The sequence below is a fragment of the Lactuca sativa genome, chromosome 1 (genome assembly GCF_002870075.4).
Source record: "Lactuca sativa cultivar Salinas chromosome 1, Lsat_Salinas_v11, whole genome shotgun sequence".
NCBI lineage: Eukaryota > Viridiplantae > Streptophyta > Magnoliopsida > Asterales > Asteraceae > Lactuca > Lactuca sativa.
The window spans coordinates 48,958,631-48,977,723 of NC_056623.2; the positions used below are offsets into that span (position 1 = coordinate 48,958,631).

At 32.8% G+C, this 19,093-nt stretch overlaps 1 protein-coding gene across 2 annotated transcripts; it reads left to right on the top strand.

Annotated features, from left to right (window-relative positions):
* The first annotated feature begins 8,769 nt into the window (after window positions 1-8,769).
* LOC111912796 (probable inactive DNA (cytosine-5)-methyltransferase DRM3) lies at window positions 8,770-12,670 on the top strand. Of its 2 annotated transcripts, none has more exons than XM_023908518.2 (12): window positions 8,770-8,919; window positions 9,370-9,436; window positions 9,521-9,646; window positions 9,725-9,821; window positions 9,910-9,956; window positions 10,027-10,104; window positions 10,216-10,326; window positions 10,433-10,532; window positions 10,618-10,715; window positions 10,784-10,886; window positions 10,979-11,058; window positions 11,161-12,670. In XM_023908518.2, the coding sequence occupies exons 2-12, from the start codon at window positions 9,434-9,436 to the stop codon at window positions 12,550-12,552; spliced, it is 2,235 nt and encodes a 744-aa protein (XP_023764286.1). In that variant the 5' UTR covers window positions 8,770-8,919; window positions 9,370-9,433; the 3' UTR covers window positions 12,553-12,670. The 2 variants fall into 2 exon arrangements, with proteins under 2 accessions (XP_023764286.1, XP_023764287.1); XM_023908519.2 differs by having other exon boundaries at window positions 8,776-8,919; window positions 9,355-9,436.
* Window positions 12,671-19,093: the final 6,423 nt, after the last annotated feature.

Here is a 19,093-nt window from a genome sequence, read left to right on the forward strand (position 1 = left end):
CTTCATTTTAGGTGTAGAAGATTTAGGGTGGCAACTTAGAAACATTTACAATGCATTTACTCATAGATTCTTATGTTTGTTTTGAAATGTTTAATATGCTAAGTTGTAACGCCTGCAACTTCGTGCTATAGACAATTAAGATATAATAAGTGATAATTATTGTAATTTGAACTCTCAAATAAGGAGATCGCATTCGTGCGCGTTGCATACTATATATTATAAATCTTTTTGGAAATTTATTGATAAACGATAAAAATAAATTTTGATAGGAGATTATTTAGGATAAATAATCTTAACCAAAGTTATATTAGATATGACAAGGATTTCATATATATAAATAACTCTGAAATCTGACTTCATATGAATAAGTTATGCCCCTTCGATGTTCTACGATCAAATCGGCACAACTATACATATCGTAAAAGATGAATTTTTGATAGATTGCTTATTAGCTTAAATAATCTAACTAAAGTCGTAGTAGTCGTAAAATTCGAGAGTGTGCATATAGAGAACGTCCAAATCTGACTTTATATGAGCAAGTTATGATTTTCCAAAGTTTTAGCGTAACCATATTAACATAGAAATCAAAATTCAAATCGGTTGATTGTTAGGAAAACAATTTAAACGAGAGTTGAAGATCTTGTGATTAGGAGTTCGTTGATATAAAGACAGTCAAGAACGGATGTCATGTGGAAACATTATGATTTTTACATGGACTTTAACAATGTGAGTTTGCTAAAAATATAACTTTAAAAATAAAGTGAGAATTAGTCGACGTAGTTAAAACGAAAGTTGTATATCTCGTCGATAGCTGTGTGTGATATAAAGAACATCAGAAACGGAGTCCGTATGAAGAATATATGAATTTTTGAAGATTTCTCGGCGGCGCCACGCACAGGAGGCATGACGCGCTTCTAAAAGGGTTCCACGTAGGTCCAACGAAATGATGCCACATGTCACGAGGATAGTGGCCGACCAGAGCTAGGGCGCGACGTGCCTCCTCGATGTTTGACCTATAAATACAAATTTACACCCATTTTAATCCCCACACATTCCAAACATTCTCTCTCAAATTTCCGCTCATTAGATCCAAAAAATTTCTAGTATTTATGATATTTTGGTTAGCTTGGAGGTCCCTGAGAGTCCGACAATTAGAAGCTATCGGGTTGGAGTTCTGCCCACATATTTCCCGGTTTTCACTAAAACCTTTGTAAGTTAAGCTTCACTTATCTTAATTCAAGTCTAACTTATATTTATATTTATAGTCGTTATTATGAATCTATAAATAAAAATTATCAGTGATTCCATGTCATAATTTTGATTGATCTACTTACGAGGGGTGATGTGTAGGCTTGATTTGGTGAAGTGTTTAAAGTGGAATTTCCAAACAGTATACTTTGTATACTAAACATATTCTACCTTCAATATGATGTTACATGGTTGCTCCTTATTTGGTAGATCTTGATGTAGGCATTGAGATTGTTGAGGAATCTTGACTATCATTAGTCATGTTGAATAGTAGACGAAGACTTAATGATAATTAAACCTAGGTCATATAAAAGGAAAAGTCAAGGTGTTAGGCGAAGCACTGCCAAATTCACGAGTCATCCACTTTTAACAAGTGAGTGCATATTTAAACTTACACATAGATACAAGTATTTTAATTGCTTAAATGCTATGTGTGTTGTTTAGTTGTGCTTATATATATATATATATATATATATATATATATATATATATATATATATATATATATATATATGCAACATGATATATCTATTACTTGATTAAACTATATATTTATCATACTTAAAGGATGATTGGGTAGTGAAGGGTTGTGTGAAGCAATAAATGAGAGGCTGTGATAGGTTAGTGAAGGACTATGTGGAATAATAAATAAGAGGTTGAGATAAGTTAGTAAAGGGTTGTGCAAAATAATAAGTTGTGACATGTTGTGCTATGACCAAAGTATTATTGTACTAATGTGCTTACCCAAAGTACTACCGTACTACTATGTTTATCAAAAGTAATATCGTACTGTTGTGCCTAGATGTTTAAGTAAGAATAGAAGACGACCACTATTGATAAAGATCCATTCGAAGAGATCCCTCGAGATCATTATTTAAGGATTAGGAAGTGAGAATAACGGAAATGGAAAACTGGGTTATTTGATTGTTGAAAAATATATGATTAAAGATTATAATATTGTGTGTTGAAAGCCTTATGTACTTACCGGGTTTCCCAACCTAACCCACCCAGTTTCTTTGTATCACAAGAAGCAGTATATCGATAATGATGTTTGGATTCGATGGGAGATTCGAGGAAATATATGCCATAGTATAAAAGATGTTGTAAGCCATGTAGTGAATACATGTATGTTTATGTTTCTTGTATCAGTTATAACATCCAAAGTTTTTAATATTCAATGAAAAACATTTCTTCGGAAATACATTTTTTGGGACAAATTCCGCAATATAAAGAATACTATGTTTTAAAATAAGAATAAATAAAAATGTATTTTCTGACCGTGAAAATAGGGATTTCACATATGCTCTTTGTTCCCAACTATATTGCAAACACTTTTAAAGGTTTTGAGACTACTTTTGGGAGTTTGAAATTGAAATTGGATTATTCCCATTATCAAATTCCATTCAAGAATATTGACTTTAAGTTTACTCACTAGGCTCTCTAATCCTGACACTATTATTTTGACATGTACTAGTAGTAAAAGAATGAGAGGGTTATTGGTCAATGAAAGATTAAATATTAAGTAGACAACAATGATGCAATTGTTTTTTCTTGGGCTATTGTTTTTATATAACTATACACTCTTGTGTGTGTGTGTGTATATATATATATATATATATATATATATACATACATATAGGCTTAGGTTATTCTATTTAAACTAATTATTGTGTTATTGTATGCATAAATGTGGGCCAATCATTTTACTTAATTTAAGAAAGTGATTAATATATATTATTAAATTAAAGATAATTGAAAAATACCATCTAATTTCATTCTAAGGGTATTTTAGACAATTGAGATAAATTTAAAAAAGGAAAATTCCATATTTTTGGGATAATTAATTCTCTTGATTTTAAAATTCTAATTTTTTTAATTACTTTAATTTTAATAATAACGTAATTTTTTTAATTAAACCCGATTTGATTCTGTTAGAATCATATTCTCTACGAATTTCAGGATTTATAATTCTTTGAATTCGGACATTCTGACAGAATATGTTTATGAGTATATTCAAAAATAAAAATATTCTTGAACCATAAATAATAAAAATATTCTTGAACCTATTTCTTAATCATGACTTTAAAAACTTCTTGTAGAATAACAAATTCTTGAACAATCAATTGAAGAATAAAAACAAAAAATACATTATTTCTTATAGAATACGGGTAACAATTGTTAAGAATTATATTTATTGTTAAAGAATAAAACTAAAAAAAACTTTAAAATCGGGAATAAAAAACATCAAAAACTAGCAAATACACTAATACATTCTAAAAGAATAATGTTGCTAAGAATCACTTTCAATTTCGTGGTCCGTTCTTCAAGCATCAATTTATGTGGAAACACATCCAATGCATATATATATATATATATATATATATATATATATATATATATATATATATATATATATATATATATGAGAAAATATCCATATTGCATTCCAATAGAATTGAAATTCGTGATTCCATTCTAATAGAATTGGAATTCAAAATTCAGTTACCATATGCATTCTGTTGGAAACAAACAACCCACCTACGGCTGATGGCTCCGCATGGGGACTCCAGTGTTCAGTTCAACTGCCATTTTTGCAGCCCAATTTATGTACGCTTTTCCGGCTGCTCCAAATGACTTCCCTTGTGCACCATACTCATTTTCAATCTAGTTCAATTGAATAATGAAACACTATAAACCAAAATGACATTTTTCCTTAATTGTTATAAAGGAAAGGTGAATAAAACAACTTAGAACCTGTGAGAGGATGATTGGACCTCCTTGTGATTCAAACAGGTTTTCAGCCTTCAGCATCCCAACTATTTTTTGTATGAATCCTTGCATAGCTGCCTATTAACATCTAGTAATTAAGCCACAAAGTCTGGGTTATATTTTTCATTCAACAATATTCCTCCATGAAAACTGTGAATGAGAAAAAAAATAAAACCTTAAATGGCTCATTGTCTGTTATGAAGCTGATACCAGGAACATATTTTAACCATACAGGAAAACCCCTACACCAAAAGTCAACAAAAGCTTGAAATTTGGAAAGTCAAACATCAAGAAACTGTAAAAACAGAAGGTGCTAGAAATAAAACACAACGAAAGGTGGATCTTGAGAAAATTCAAAGACCCGAAATTCCATTGAGCACAAACATAAGGTCCAATGCGTAAATTCACATAAAGTCCATTTCTTGCTACTGTCTTTATAAACCTTACAATATCATATCTTCCACTAAAAACCATACTGAAATTATAAACAAAAAAGAAGAAAACTTTCAGCAAAATTTGAAATCAATGACACGCGCTTTAATGGAGAAAACATCTCTCCCTACAGAACTTACAGTACCAGGGGAAGGCTCATGAACATTCCAAAACACATAAGTATCAATGACATCTAAGCCCCCATTTTTCGCTTTAATTACAAGATCTTCCCACATATGCAGCACAACACATCAAGAGCACGTACACAAAGTATAAAGAAAATTTAGTTTAGCAATAAGGGTATAAAAGGAATTACTTCAAGGGTGCTTCTGGGGTAATGTATGGAGCCAGAAATGAGGATTCTCCTTTGGATTTCGAAGGAGAAGACCAGATTAGCAACATCGAGAGGGAGGAGAATGTGAAAAGAATCAGACGCCGATTGAGGGTGGAGATCGGCGAAACTCTCCAATTGAGGGTGGAGATCGGCGACAACAGCAAACGATGGTGGTGGCGATCTTCTGTGGCGTTAGTCGATGGAACTCTCCGTCTGTAATACCTCTCATTCCGCCATTGAGTGACTTCTAGGTTTTGTGTTGCTGGATAATGGGGATGAAGAGATGAAGGGGAAGACATCGACAACAAAAGCAACTCCGGCTAAGAGGGAGATTGATTTAACCCGGTGATTTTGGGGAGACATATATTTTATCTGATTTGGAGCTAGGGTTATGGAGGATCAAATGGGATAGAATACAATGATTGTTGATTGTTTTAAAAGGGATAAAGGTAGGTTAAAGTAATTACCATAATTATAGGAGTGTATTTGTGGAAGTTATTTATAAAATTACTTTATTACCCTTATTTCTTTATTTAATTATTTAATCTTTTATTTAATTTTGATTGGCTCACATTTATGCATACAATAATACAATAATTAATTTAAACACCTGAACCTAGCCCTCTCTCTCTCACTTTTTTCTTTCTTTCTCTCTCTCTCTCTCTCTCAAAATAATGCGTCTAAACCATATTTAGGCTAAAAAAAGATTTGACATTTTTTTTTATTTTCGAAATTTGCATGTATGCACAATCAGCAGTCGTATGGACTGCTGACAAGCACAATTAATAGTCATAGGATTGCAGATATGCACAATCAGTAGTCCATATGACTACTGATTGTGCTCATCAACAATCATACAAAAAAATCGCCAAATCTTTTTTTTTAGCCTAGATATGGGTTAGACGCACCATTTAGAGAATATTAATATTTTTGATGTTGAAAAATGTTGAATTGATTATGATTTTGCAAGATCTCACAAATCTTTTGGTTCTCAAAACAATTTGGCTCCCCCTCTCTCTCTCTCTCTTATATATATTGAAACGTCAAATCCTAATTTACTCATAAACTACTCCTTAATTTAATATATGTCCACAACAAGACTTGAAACCTCAATCTCAATAAGAAAGGTTAACACTTGATACCGTTGGTTTAGAAACCTTTTGGTACACCTTCGCATACTAAATATGTAAACTTGGATTGATTTTGCTAAGCTGTGGGACCTAATTTTTGCAATAAATATTTTAAATGATTAAATGCTATCAAAATATAACTTAATTAATCGTAGCACATACAAGGAGTGTTTCAACATATGTGAATATTTCACGAATACAAAAATTCATTCAAAGAAAATTAATACCTAAAATTAAATATATTCAGGAATATAGCACTTTCTTTAATAGGTGATTGTATGCCTATCTTCAAGTTTTTTTAATGGGAGATGATTTGTACACAGCAATTTTTCTCTATACACAACAATTGGTGCTTTAAAATGTTGTATTGTACAACTCTATAATGCATAAATTGTTGTGTATGACAAAAAACTATTATGTACGAATCACTTTCCTTTTTTAATTGAAATTCAAAAAAGTCATATACGATATTTGATTTCTCAAAATCAACTCATGCTTTCAACATTCATATCCCCATGATAAAAAATCTAACACTTTAGTCTTAACCTTCCATTCGATGTTTCTTATCCATCATTTAACATCATGGATTAATTGTGTCAATTTTTATATAGTGACGGGTTAGGTGGATCCATTAATAACATGTAAGAATTGATGTATTAATAACAATGTTAGGTGAGAGTTATATATATTTTTTTCCAAATTAATGTAGTCTACAAAGTCATAAGAATGGAAATGGTGTTTTATTAATGGCAATTCTCAAATTTGGATAAAAAAGTCATAAAAGCTTTGTATGGGAATAATGGTGGCTTTGATTTGTAGTCAAACAAACTTCATTGGAATGCTACTTTGGTTCGGATTCTCAAAGTTATAAACTAGTTGCATGAGTAAAACATTATCACTCTTTCGGTTTTGAAAAGAAGACTTGGTAACGACTCTCAAACTATGTTTTGGAAGGATCTTTGGTTGGGAAATCAAACGTTAAGAGAGTGTTTCCCTCGTTTGTTTGAACTTGAAACACAACGAGATTGTATTATTTTGGATATAAGGCGTGAGTATCAATGGATTTGGCAACGGCGTCGTTTAATAAGGGGTGGAGAGGAAGATTTGCAATATCACAGGTTAATGGAGGCTCTTGAAAGTGTTACTTTTTCCAATTCTGATGATAAATGGTGGTGGGATATAGGTGATGCGGGGATTTTTACAGTCGCGAAAAATAGAAAATGGATTGATAACAATATACTTCCGTCTAGTGGTACACCTATTCGATGGAATCGATTTGTGCCTTATAAGGTTAACATATTTGTTTGACGTGTGTGTCTGGATAGACTTCCTACTAGATTTAATCTAGATAATCGGGGTATTGACATTCCTTCCACTATTTGTTCGGTGTGTGAGTTGGAGGTAGAACAACTGGATCACTTATTCTTGAAGTGTGAGGTAGCTGCCAGAACTTGGGACACAATCTTCAGTTGGATAGATGTTTTCCTTATATGCCGATAATCTCCTATATCTTTATTCCATTCGATTGATGATATCCCTATTCCTGCGAAAAAGAGAAGTATTGTTGAGGTGGTCGTCGCTACTACACTTTGTTTTCTTTGGAGATATAGAAATGATCAAGTGTTTCGAAGCAAAAAGATAAAGAAAGACATTATTGTTGATTCAATCAAGGAGTTTTCTTTTGTTGTGGTTTACTAATAGAAATTCTAAATGCTCTCGTAATTGGGTATGTTGGTTACAACACCCATTGAACATTTTGTAATTTGTTTTTTTCTCTAGCTCCTCGCGAGAGTGTTTTTATTTTATTTTATAATATTTAGATATTTGTAAAAAAAATGTAGTCTACAAAGATAAAAAGTGATAGTTTTATAAGGAATTAAATATTCTCCTACCTTTTGTTCTTATATTTCTTCATATTTATTTAAGATGATAATAAATTTATAAATTTAATTTCCCAATCAAATTTAAATTAAATTGAGTGACAATTGTCAACATCTTAACTAGGTAAAAAGATAATAGACACAAAAAGTAATAGAATATTTAATTTTTTAGTTTTATTTGAATAATCATATTTAAACATTTATAAAGGAAATAAAAAAATGGTTGTCCAAAATTTGACATGCATTGTTTCCAAAATCCGATATTCTTAATCCTTGTCAAAATACATATTCCAAAATCTATGATTATATTGATAAATGCTGAAAAAAATGATTACATTGATACATACTTTTACTTTTTAGTAGGGATGACAAATCGGATCATTGTGTCGTGTTTTTGTCTGACACGACACGACACATATTTATGTAACACAAACACGATACAATGTTTTTTTTTAAATGAAAACGAACCAATTAAAAATTGACAAACACAACACGACACGACAAAGATAACATAAAATAAGAATTAGTTTATTTAATTAATATTTAATCATATATAACGCGACAAACACGAAAACATGACAAACAAATATTAAACCGTGTCAATTTTGTGTTGAATTTTGAACACAAATACAACACATCATTGTCTTTTTTTACACTTGAAACCAACACAAATTTGAATTTCAGTTTGATTTCAATTTCGTTTCATGTCGTGTCATCAATTGCAACCCTACTTTTTAATGAATATTCCAAAAGAATTATACATTTTGCACAAAAGATGATAAAAATGTAAGTTATGTTCTCTCGCATTCACTTTTTTTATTTTTATTTTTTTATTTTTACAAAAAGTTTGACAAAAAGTTAAATTTTACCGGCTTAAAATTTGTTCTTTGAAACACAAAATATTATCAAAGCAAAAAACACTTTATGGAAGTTAAAGGGTTAGTTTTGTAAGTCTAACAGTAATGCAGGTGTTTATCTAAATTAAAAGCATAATATAGGGTTCTAGGATTTTCCCCAAACTCAACAACACAAGTACTTGTGTTTTCCATCTCCTCACGTGTTCAACACCCCCAACCTCAAATTTCTCCGTTACGACAAACATTCTCCGGTCATAGCTCCGATCAAGGTACACTCTGATCACCCCAACATTCATTACCAACGAATTTTCATCGACCCAATTCTTAACATATGCTGAATTTTAGTTCAATGTCGATTTAATAACTCTTTGAGTTGGCGTTCGTTCGTTCGATTTCTTTTTTAATAATTAATTTCTTAGCCTTCGTGCTCACTTTTGATTTCTTGGCGTCTTGTAAACTCACCCATGACGAAGCATTATTTTCATGGTTTCAAGTTTGTTGATTTCATGTAATGCTAAAGTTTTTATTTTTATTTCTTTATTAGTGCATTTCGTTTGTGCATTTTGTTTGTTTGCTGACTTCGTCTTTTCTTTTCCTTTGCAAATGCTTATGTTAGAAATTAGGGTTCTATAGTCCCAATTTCTTACAGATCTTTTTAGAATAATGATTTGCATGTTGCTCTTTAAGCTTATAAGTTATACCAGTTGCTACTTTTGCAGAGATTGAAAGAAAGCTACATTTAAGCTTAGCCAGTTTCCCGTTTCAGCTTCTTTTCATGTGAAAATGGTATGCAAAATAATTAGTCAGAGACTTTTTATTATGTAGTCTTTTGTTTTATAACAGGTTTTTTTTGCTGTTTTAATCGTGCAGTATGAAATAACTAATTTATCAGACAGTGAAGATGAGTTTAAGCCTGATCCTGAAACCATCACAAAAACAGAGGCAATAGATTACAATGGTTTCCCATACGAAAACATGTACTCAAGACATGTTGGGGTATATATGCCTGTAATTTTGTATGTTAAAGTTATTATTTCTCTTATAAATTACTATCTTTTTAATGTTTTTATGAAGGACAATGGTGCCAGCTCATCTGGAAGCAATATAAGATCATCTCTTCTAGGAATGGGATTTCCACCAGATCTTATTGACAAAGCTATCAGACAAAATGGTAAATACATTATGAACTAACTGGAATTCTGTAGTTAGATATAGTTGAACTTTTTGTCTGAGATTTGAATTTAAATCCTGTAATGTAGGAGAAGATAATATGGATTTATTATTGGAGACACTCATTGCATACACTGTAAGTAGTCTTTTTAAATTGTTATGAGTTCAATGACATGATTTTGATGATCATTTTCTTAATGAAATAGGCTCTTCAAAAATCAAATCCCAAATCATTGCATTCTGCTAAAAATGATGAGTCAGCTCCAGGTGGCGGGAAAAGGAAGGTAAACATCATCACCTGACCTTGTAAAAAGACTGATTCTTTACAGATTTCGTTTGCCATTTTTTTTTTATCTTGAAATGACGAAACTGACCTTTGTATGTGAATCCAACAGGCTATTCTTATATCACATTCGGAATCATCTGGTTCCCTGGATTGCTTATTTGGTGATGAACAGGATGTAAGTAGTCGGAGCACTAACCCTAGAAATATTTCTGTAAAAGAAGTAAGTTTCTGGTATCATGATTTTGATATTTTATTTATTTTATTAATATGTGTAGAAAATGATTCCATTATAGTTGATAAATCTGCTAAAAGTATTTACTATGCAGGATCTTGATGAAGGTTGCAATGGCATTGATGACAAAAAGGCTTCCTTACTAATGATGAACTTCACTATTGAGGAAGTCGAGTTTGCAATGAACAAACTTGGTATTGTATTGTAATTTGTATTTATTTTAAATCAGATAAAAACATATTTACCAATTTATTCTTTTTCTCATATGATTCTTAATAGGAGAAGATGCTCCTGTTAACGAACTTGTAGATTTCATCTTTGCTGCTCAGTTAGCTAACGCAGATGATTCAAACAAGATCCATGAAACAAAAAATGAGGTTCTTCTACTTCCATTTCACAATAGCTTTTCTCACAATTTTACATTAATTCAACTTAAAATTAACAGGAAGCCACTACAGAGACCTTGTTTGGAACAATGGACAAGACATTAAGATTGCTTCAAATTGGCTTCTCTGAACAAGAAATTTCTTCAGCCATTGAGAAGTATGGTGAGTATTATCTTGAGAATATTTCACATAATAATATCAAATCTCTCTGTAAAAAATATCACCATTTGATTAATCTTTTTTTTTTTAATCAGGTGCTGAAGTTTCCATACAAGAGCTTGCTGAATCCATTGTTTGTGATCGAATGGAAGGGCCTAGCATCAAGAACGAAGAGGTTATCAGTTATTTTTTTTACTACTTCTTCCATCTCCATGGATGAGTTTTGAGTTTTGCGTTATGTTATTTAACCATGGTTTGACTTTGACCACAATTACAGGATCCCTTTTTATCATTTGGAGACAACTCATGGATGCTTGGAAATAGATTCAAGTCTTCATCAATGGGGGCAAAAAATGTTCTAGATGCAAACTTTTATGCTAATCTAGCATTAAGAACAGAAGAAAGTAGTAAGGCTGCAGCTTCTAAGATCAAAGAAACTGAAACTATCAACAGCTTCAACTCAAAACAACCGAAAGAGGAAAGCATCGATGAACAAATCAGTTTATTACAAAAACCAAAACCCGAATTTGAAGACCTGAATAGTTATTCTACACCAGCACGCAGTGCATCAAAACCCATGAGTTCCAAGGTTTTACAGAGACAACTCAAGTATAAACAAAAACGCATGGCAGCAGTTGGAGTGCCTAAATTAATTCAACCCGCTTCATGCACCAGTGTTGACCAAATGGTAGCAAAAGCTCCATTGTTTTTCTATGGAAATGTCATGAACTTATCCCATGATTCATGGGTCAAAATCTCCCAGTTTTTATACGCAATCGAGCCTGAATTTGTCAACACTCAGTTTTTTTCAGCTTTGAGTAGAAAAGAAGGGTATCTACACAATCTCCCAACTGAAAACCGGTTTCATATCCTCCCAAAACCACCAATGACAATAGAAGACGCGATTCCAGAAACAAAAAAGTATTGGCCTTCATGGGATACAAGAAAACAGTTGACATGTATCAATTCTGAAACGATTGGAATCACACAGCTATGTGATAGGCTCAAAAACATATTGGTCAGTTCAAAAGGTGTTCTTTCGGTTGAACAACAGAAGGACCTTCTTCACCAGTGTAAAACCTTGAACCTTATGTGGGTGGGTCGTAACCGGGTCGCCCCGATTGAACCGGAATCCGTGGAGAAAATTCTCGGGTACCCGAGGTATCACACTCGGGCAGATGGGTTGTGTTTAGGGGAAAGGCTACAGTCTTTGAAACATTCTTTCCAGATAGATGCTTTAGGGTATCATTTATCTGTTTTGAAGTCGATGTTTCCGGAAGGTTTGACTGTGCTTTCGATTTACAGTGGAGTTGGAGGGGCGGAGATTGCTTTGAATCGGCTTGGGATTCGGTTGAAGGCGGTTGTTTCAATCGAGCCATCGGAGATAAAACGGAAGATTTTGAAGCAGTGGTGGGAGAATTCGGATCAGATTGGGGAATTGGTGCAGATTGAAAATATTCAGAAGCTATCGAGTACAAAGCTTGAAAGTTTGATAAAGAAGTTCGGCGTTTTTGATTTTATAATATGTCAAAACCCGTATACTTATGCTCCAAAAAGTGTTACCATGGCTGCTGCTGAAAGCGAAAGCTTTGCAGGGTTGGATTTCTCGCTGTTTTATGAGTTTGTGCGTGTGCTACAACGGGTTCGGAGTTCTATAAAGATTAGGTGATTGTTTTTGTACCTTTTATTATTATGAAAATGTTAATTTGGTAACTTAATCTATAATATTTATATGAGAACCTTGGTAGTAATCCTCCTTAATAAATAAATAAATCCTCCTTAATAAATGAAGGTTTTTTTGCCACATGTCTTTTTCTCTTTCATTTTCTTCTCTTTCATTTGGACACATATCATTTTCTATATCCTCCTTAATAAATGAAGGTTTTTTTTGCCACATGTCCTCTTCTTTTTCATTTGGACACATGTCATTTTCTATATTTTTTGAATTTTCTATTTTCCACTTGTCATTTTATTATAATTTTTATTTTATTAAATTAAAATTTCACATTTAATATGTAAGGTAATATATATGTAAGGTATTTATTAGAAATGATTTATATATGTAATGTATTCAATGTATTAAAGTCTCATTAATTTAATAATTTAAATTTTTTCTTATTTTTCTTATAAATTCAAACTTCTTAAATTGTTAAAATTTCATATTTAATTTTTTTTAAATAAACCCATATAATATATGAGTCTCACACCTAGTTGATATGAAATATAAAATCAGTTCAACTTCTTGGTGCGATATTTGCTTTGAGAACTATTGAAGCTCATGTTGGTATTTTAGACAATTTATTTCATTAAAACTTAATTAAATAACAAGGCCACAAATTTCTCAACTATTCATGTCGACAAAATGCCAAAATTGGGCCACCTATGCCCAAAATCAAATTGGTTCGACAATAAAATCCATTCAGTGTGGGTGAAAACAAGGTGAATATAACAACAATATTTTCCACTCTTTATTTAAACAAAAAACATCAATTTTTGTTTTTTTGTGCCCTTGTACATCTCAACAAAGCAGTAAAGTCACATGTAGTCTTCTTTTCAATTCCCACTTTCGTCCTATTTCTTTTGGATCGATGCTTTAGTCATGACAAACCAACTCCAAAACATAATTCCCCCATCTTTGATAAATAATGACACACCATTCTTCCGATTTTTTCAAAAACACCCAGCATATAAAGACATCAAAATATTTTGATGCTTATGTTACTCTCACCTCAACCCATCACATAAATCAAAACCTTGCACCACTCCATGCAATTTCTTTGGATATCCATCCAACCACGTTAAATTCCAATGTCTTGACCTTAAAACCAATAAAATTTACTCTCTCTAATGTTGGTGATTTGTTTCACTAATGTGATTTAAGTGTAATGGGATTACTTTTGTTGACCAAAAGTGATCTTGATAAATATTAAACAAGTAAGGAAGGTGTGAAGTGCACACTTGTTTAAGTTTATTCAAGATTAAAAGTAGACTGTCATTTAGGGGCGAAGCCCCTGAACGAACGGCAGCCCCTGGCGGGGTCCAAGGGGCAGAGCCCCTGGCTGGGATCGAGCTGCCAGGTCAGCGCAAATTTTTTTTATTTGGGTTATATTGCTGTATTGAAAATGCATCAGAAATCCAAATTTAGAATATTTGACCCGTTTTTGATTTGGTATTAATTCTTATAGAAAACCCGGATTTATGACAGTTTGTTGACTGTTGCCAAACTGTTTTATGACAGTTTTCAGACAAAGAAAGTATTTAACCGATTTTGGTCAGTTTTTTTTGGTACTTACGAAAATTCATATACTCATTCTCTGTTCTTTTCTCTTCTGAGTCTTATCCAATCAAAGATTAGGGAGTACCACCCAATACTTTGATTTGATAGTGAAATCACAATTCTCAGAATTTCCAAGACTATTTTATCCCGATTATCTTACAAAAATCAAAGTATTCTGTGATCATGGAGAGTGGTGATTCTGTGAAGGAAATGACAAGTAAGTTTGAAAAACTGAACAAGTTTGAAGGGCAAGATTTTCGTAGATGGCAGAAGAAGATGAAGTTTCTCCTTACCACTCTGAAAGTGGTGTATGTTTTGAGTACACCCATGCCAGTTTTACCAGAATCTGTTAAAGATGAACCTTTGGAGGCAACAAGAAAAAGATCAAAGTGGGAAAATGATGACTATATATGTCGTGGTCATATTCTCAATGGTATGTCTGACTCTCTTTTTGATATTTATCAAAATTTCGAATCTGCAAAAGAACCGTGGGATTCTCTTGAATCCAAGTACATGGCTGAAGATGCTTCTAGTAAGAAGTTTCTTATTAGTAACTTTATGGGTTACAAGATGATTGACTCCAGGCCTGTTATGGAACAATTCCATGAAATGTTGAGGATTCTGGGACAGTTTGCTCAACACAATTTAAAAATGGATGAAGCCATTTCTATGGCTGTGATAATTTACAAACTGCCCCCTTCCTGGAAGGATTTTAAACACAATCTGAAACATAACAAAGAGGAATTGACTTTGACTCAACTTGGAATCCATTTAAGGATTGAAGAGTCCATAAGGACTCAAGAACTTGATAACAATCCTAAAGGCAAGAACCAAGTTGGTTCCTCTTCTGTGAACATGGTGGAAGGAGAAAGTTCAAAGAATCCCAAGAAGTCTAATGGAAAAAGGAAGTTTAAAGGAAAGGATGACAAGTCTTCCAACAAGAATGCTAAGTTGGTTTGTTGGAATTGTAACAAACCGGGTCACTTCAAGAAAGATTGTCGTCTTCGCAAAGTGAACAAGGATGGTGCTGGACCAAGTGGATCCAAGGATCCAGAAAAGCAACAAGATCAGATTTCTGTTTTCATGCAGAATCCTAAATATATTCAGAATTATATTTCTGTGATTTCTGAATAATTTTATGTGCAGGATGATAAAATTGCATGGTGGGTTGATTCGGGAGCAACAAGTCATGTTTGCAAAGATCTATATTGGTTCAAGAACTTTCAACCAATTGAAGATGGATCTGTTGTGAAGATGGGAAATGTTGCAACTGAACCAATCAAGGGCATATGATCTGTTTTACTTACTTTTACTTCTGGAAAATGTTTGTGTTTGCACAATGTTTTATATGTTCCAGGGATTCGTAAGAATCTCGTGTCTGAAATTGTATTAAATAATTGTGGTTACAAACAAGTGTTAGAAAGTGACAAATATATCTTGTCAAGACATGGTTCTTTTATGGGATTTAGATATATATGTAATGGAATGATTAGGCTTAATATTAGTTATCCTTCTAGTGATAATTCTATTTGCATGGCTTCTAGTAGTAGTAACAATAATTTTCATAAATCTGAATTATGGCATGCTAGATTAGGACACATTCATTACAAGAGATTAAAAGACATGTCTAAAATGAGTTTAATTCCTGCTTTTGATATGAAAAATAATGAAAAATGTAAAACATGCATGCTAACTAAAATCACTAGACAACCTTTCAAAGATGTTGTTAGGGAAAGCAAGGTGTTGGATCTTATATATAGTGATTTATGTGATTTCCATGCAACACCTTCCCTTGGAAACAAGAAGTATGTTGTTACTTTTATTGATGATGCATCTAGATATTGTTATATCTATTTGCTACATTCTAAGGATGAAACACTTGATAAATTTAAAATTTATAAACAACAAGTTGAGCTTCATAAAAATGAATTAATAAAAGTATTGCATATTGATAGAGGTGGTGAGTATTATGATCCAAATTATTTTGAATCAACTGGAATAATACATCAAACCACAGCTCCATATACACCACAACAAAATGGTGTAGCTGAAAGGAAGAATAGGACTTTGAAAGAAATGGTTAATTCCATGTTGTCATATTCTGGTTTAAGTGAAGGGTTTTGGGGTGAGGCAATGTTAACTGTATGTTACATCTTGAATAGAACTCCAAATAAAAGGAGTAAGAATACTCCTTATGAACTTTGGTGTAAAAAGGTACCAAATTTGAGTTATCTCAAAGTTTGGGGTTGTAGAGCAGTTGTAAGGCTCACTGAACCCAAACGGAAAACATTGGGTGAGAGAGGTATAGATTGTATCTTTATTGGATATGCTGAGCATTCCAAAGCATATAGATTCTATGTTTTAGAATCTAATGACTCTGTGTCTGTAAATACAGTGATAGAGTCAAGAGATGCTATCTTTGATGAAGAAAGATTTACATCTATACCTAGACCAAGGGACATGATTCATCAATCTTCTAGCAAGAGTACTACTCAAGCTGAAGTTGTTTCTAGTGGTGCAAGTTCTGTACCTGAACCTAGGAAAAGCACCAGAGCTAGAAAAGCTAAGTCTTTTGGATATGGTTTTCAACTATATTTAGTTGAAGGAACAAGGAATGAGACTATTTCTCAACATCAACATCAATATTGTTTTAATATTGAAGAGGATCCAAAGACTTTCAGTGAAGCTATGGCGTCTAGGGATGTTCATTTCTGGAAAGAGGCAATTCATGATGAGATTGATTCTATCATGCATAAAAATACTTGGGTTTTGGCTGATTTACCTCCTGGTTGCAAGGCATTAGGATGTAAATGGATCCTCAAAAGAAAAATGAAGGTGGACGGCACAATTGATAAGTATAAAGCCAGATTAGTTATCCAAGGCTTTAGACAAAAGGAAGGCATTGATTTCTTTGATACTTATGCTCCTGTTGCAAGAATTTCTACTATTAGATTATTATTAGCTCTTGCAGCTATACATAATCTTGTGATTCACCAAATGGATGTGAAAACTGCATACTTGAATGGTGACTTGGATGAGGAAATATACATTAAACAACCTGAAGGGTTTGTGATGCCTGGAAATGAACACAAAGTGTGCAAGTTGAAGAAATCATTATATGGTTTGAAACAAGCACCAAAAAAATGGCATCAAAAGTTTGATGATGTTGTCTTGTCTAATGGTTTTGCATTAAACCAAGCTGACAAGTGTGTATATAGCAAATTTGATACTTCTGGTAAAGGAGTCATGATTTGTTTATATGTAGATGATATGTTGATTTTTGGTACTGATTTAGAAGAAGTTGATAAAACCAAGAAATTCTTATCATCTAGTTTTGATATGAAAGACATGGGGGAGGCTGAGGTAATTCTTGGTATAAGAATTAGAAAAGGAAACAATGGGATTTCAATTTCTCAATCACATTATATTGAGAAGATATTGAAAAAGTTTAACTTTGAGAATTGTTCTCTTGTTAGCACTCCTATAGATCCTAGTCTTAAGCTTCTACCTAATAAAGGATCTCCAATGTCTCAACTTGAATACTCAAGGGCTATTGGTTGTCTAATGTATGTCATGATTAGTACTAGGCATGATATAGCATATCCTGTGGGAAGGCTTAGTAGATATACTAGTAATCCTAGTTCACATCATTGGCAAGTTGTGAGTCGAGTATTCAAGTACTTGAAAGGGACCATGAATTATGGTTTAACTTATAGTGAATATCCTTCTGTTTTGGAAGGTTATTCAGATGCCAGCTAGATTAACAACTTAGAGGATCACTCCTCTACAAGTGGTTGGGTGTTTCTTCTTGGAGGAGGTGCCATTTCTTGGGCATCTAAGAAACAGACTTGTATTACTAACTCAACCATGGAGTCTGAGTTTGTTGCATTGTCAGCTGCTGGTAAAGAAGCTGAGTGGCTAAGGAATTTGATTTATAAAATTCCATTATGGCCCAAACCGATATCTACCATTTCTATCAGATGTGATAGTGCTGCAACCTTGGCTAAGGCTTATAGTCAAGTGTATAATGGAAAGTCTAGACATTTAGGTTTTAGACATAGCATGATTCGTGAGCTCATCATGACTGGTGTGATATCTGTGGAGTTTGTAAGAACTCAGTTGAATTTAGCCGATCATCTAACCAAAGGGTTAGCAAGAGATCTTGTGCACAAGGCGACTGTAGGGATGGGTTTAAAGTTCACTTAAATCTTTTATATTGAGATACCCAATTCCCATCTAATGCAATATTAGATGTTGAATTCAATGTGGAAAGCTTGATATTTGAAGATTGGAACACATTTTATTATCATCCCAAGGTATGTGTTCAGTACTGCAAGTTAAGGAGGTTGAAATTTTATTTCTTAATAGTTCTTTAAAAAATTGCATTTGCAGGTGCAAGAACAAAAGAACTACCTATATAAGCATGAAGTTTAGCTGCTTCAAGAAGTTGGGACTTGACTTTGATATGATTATTGAGGGATGGGACACAAGCTAGTGAAATAGTTGTCAAGCTAGAACTTAGAGAATGTAAACTGTTATGTATATTATCTTCATGTATTCACTTAGAATATAAAGGCTTCAATCCTTAGTGACACCCTGATATTCGAATATTTGGAATGAATAATATACTAATGTGAAATTCAATCATCACGATATTTCATTTATGCATCAGTTTGTTGTTATGTTTTTGTTTTAAATTAATCAAGATTACACTTAAATGGGGGAGGTTTGTTGGTGATTTGTTTCACTAATGTGATTTGAGTGTAATGGGATTACTTTTGTTGACCAAAAGTGATCTTGATAAATATTAAACAAGTAAGGAAGGTGTGGAGTGCACACTTGTTTAAGTTTATTCAAGATTAAAAGTAGACTGTCATTTAGGGGCGAAGCCCCTGAACAAACGGCAGCCCCTGGCGGGGTCCAAGGGGCAGAG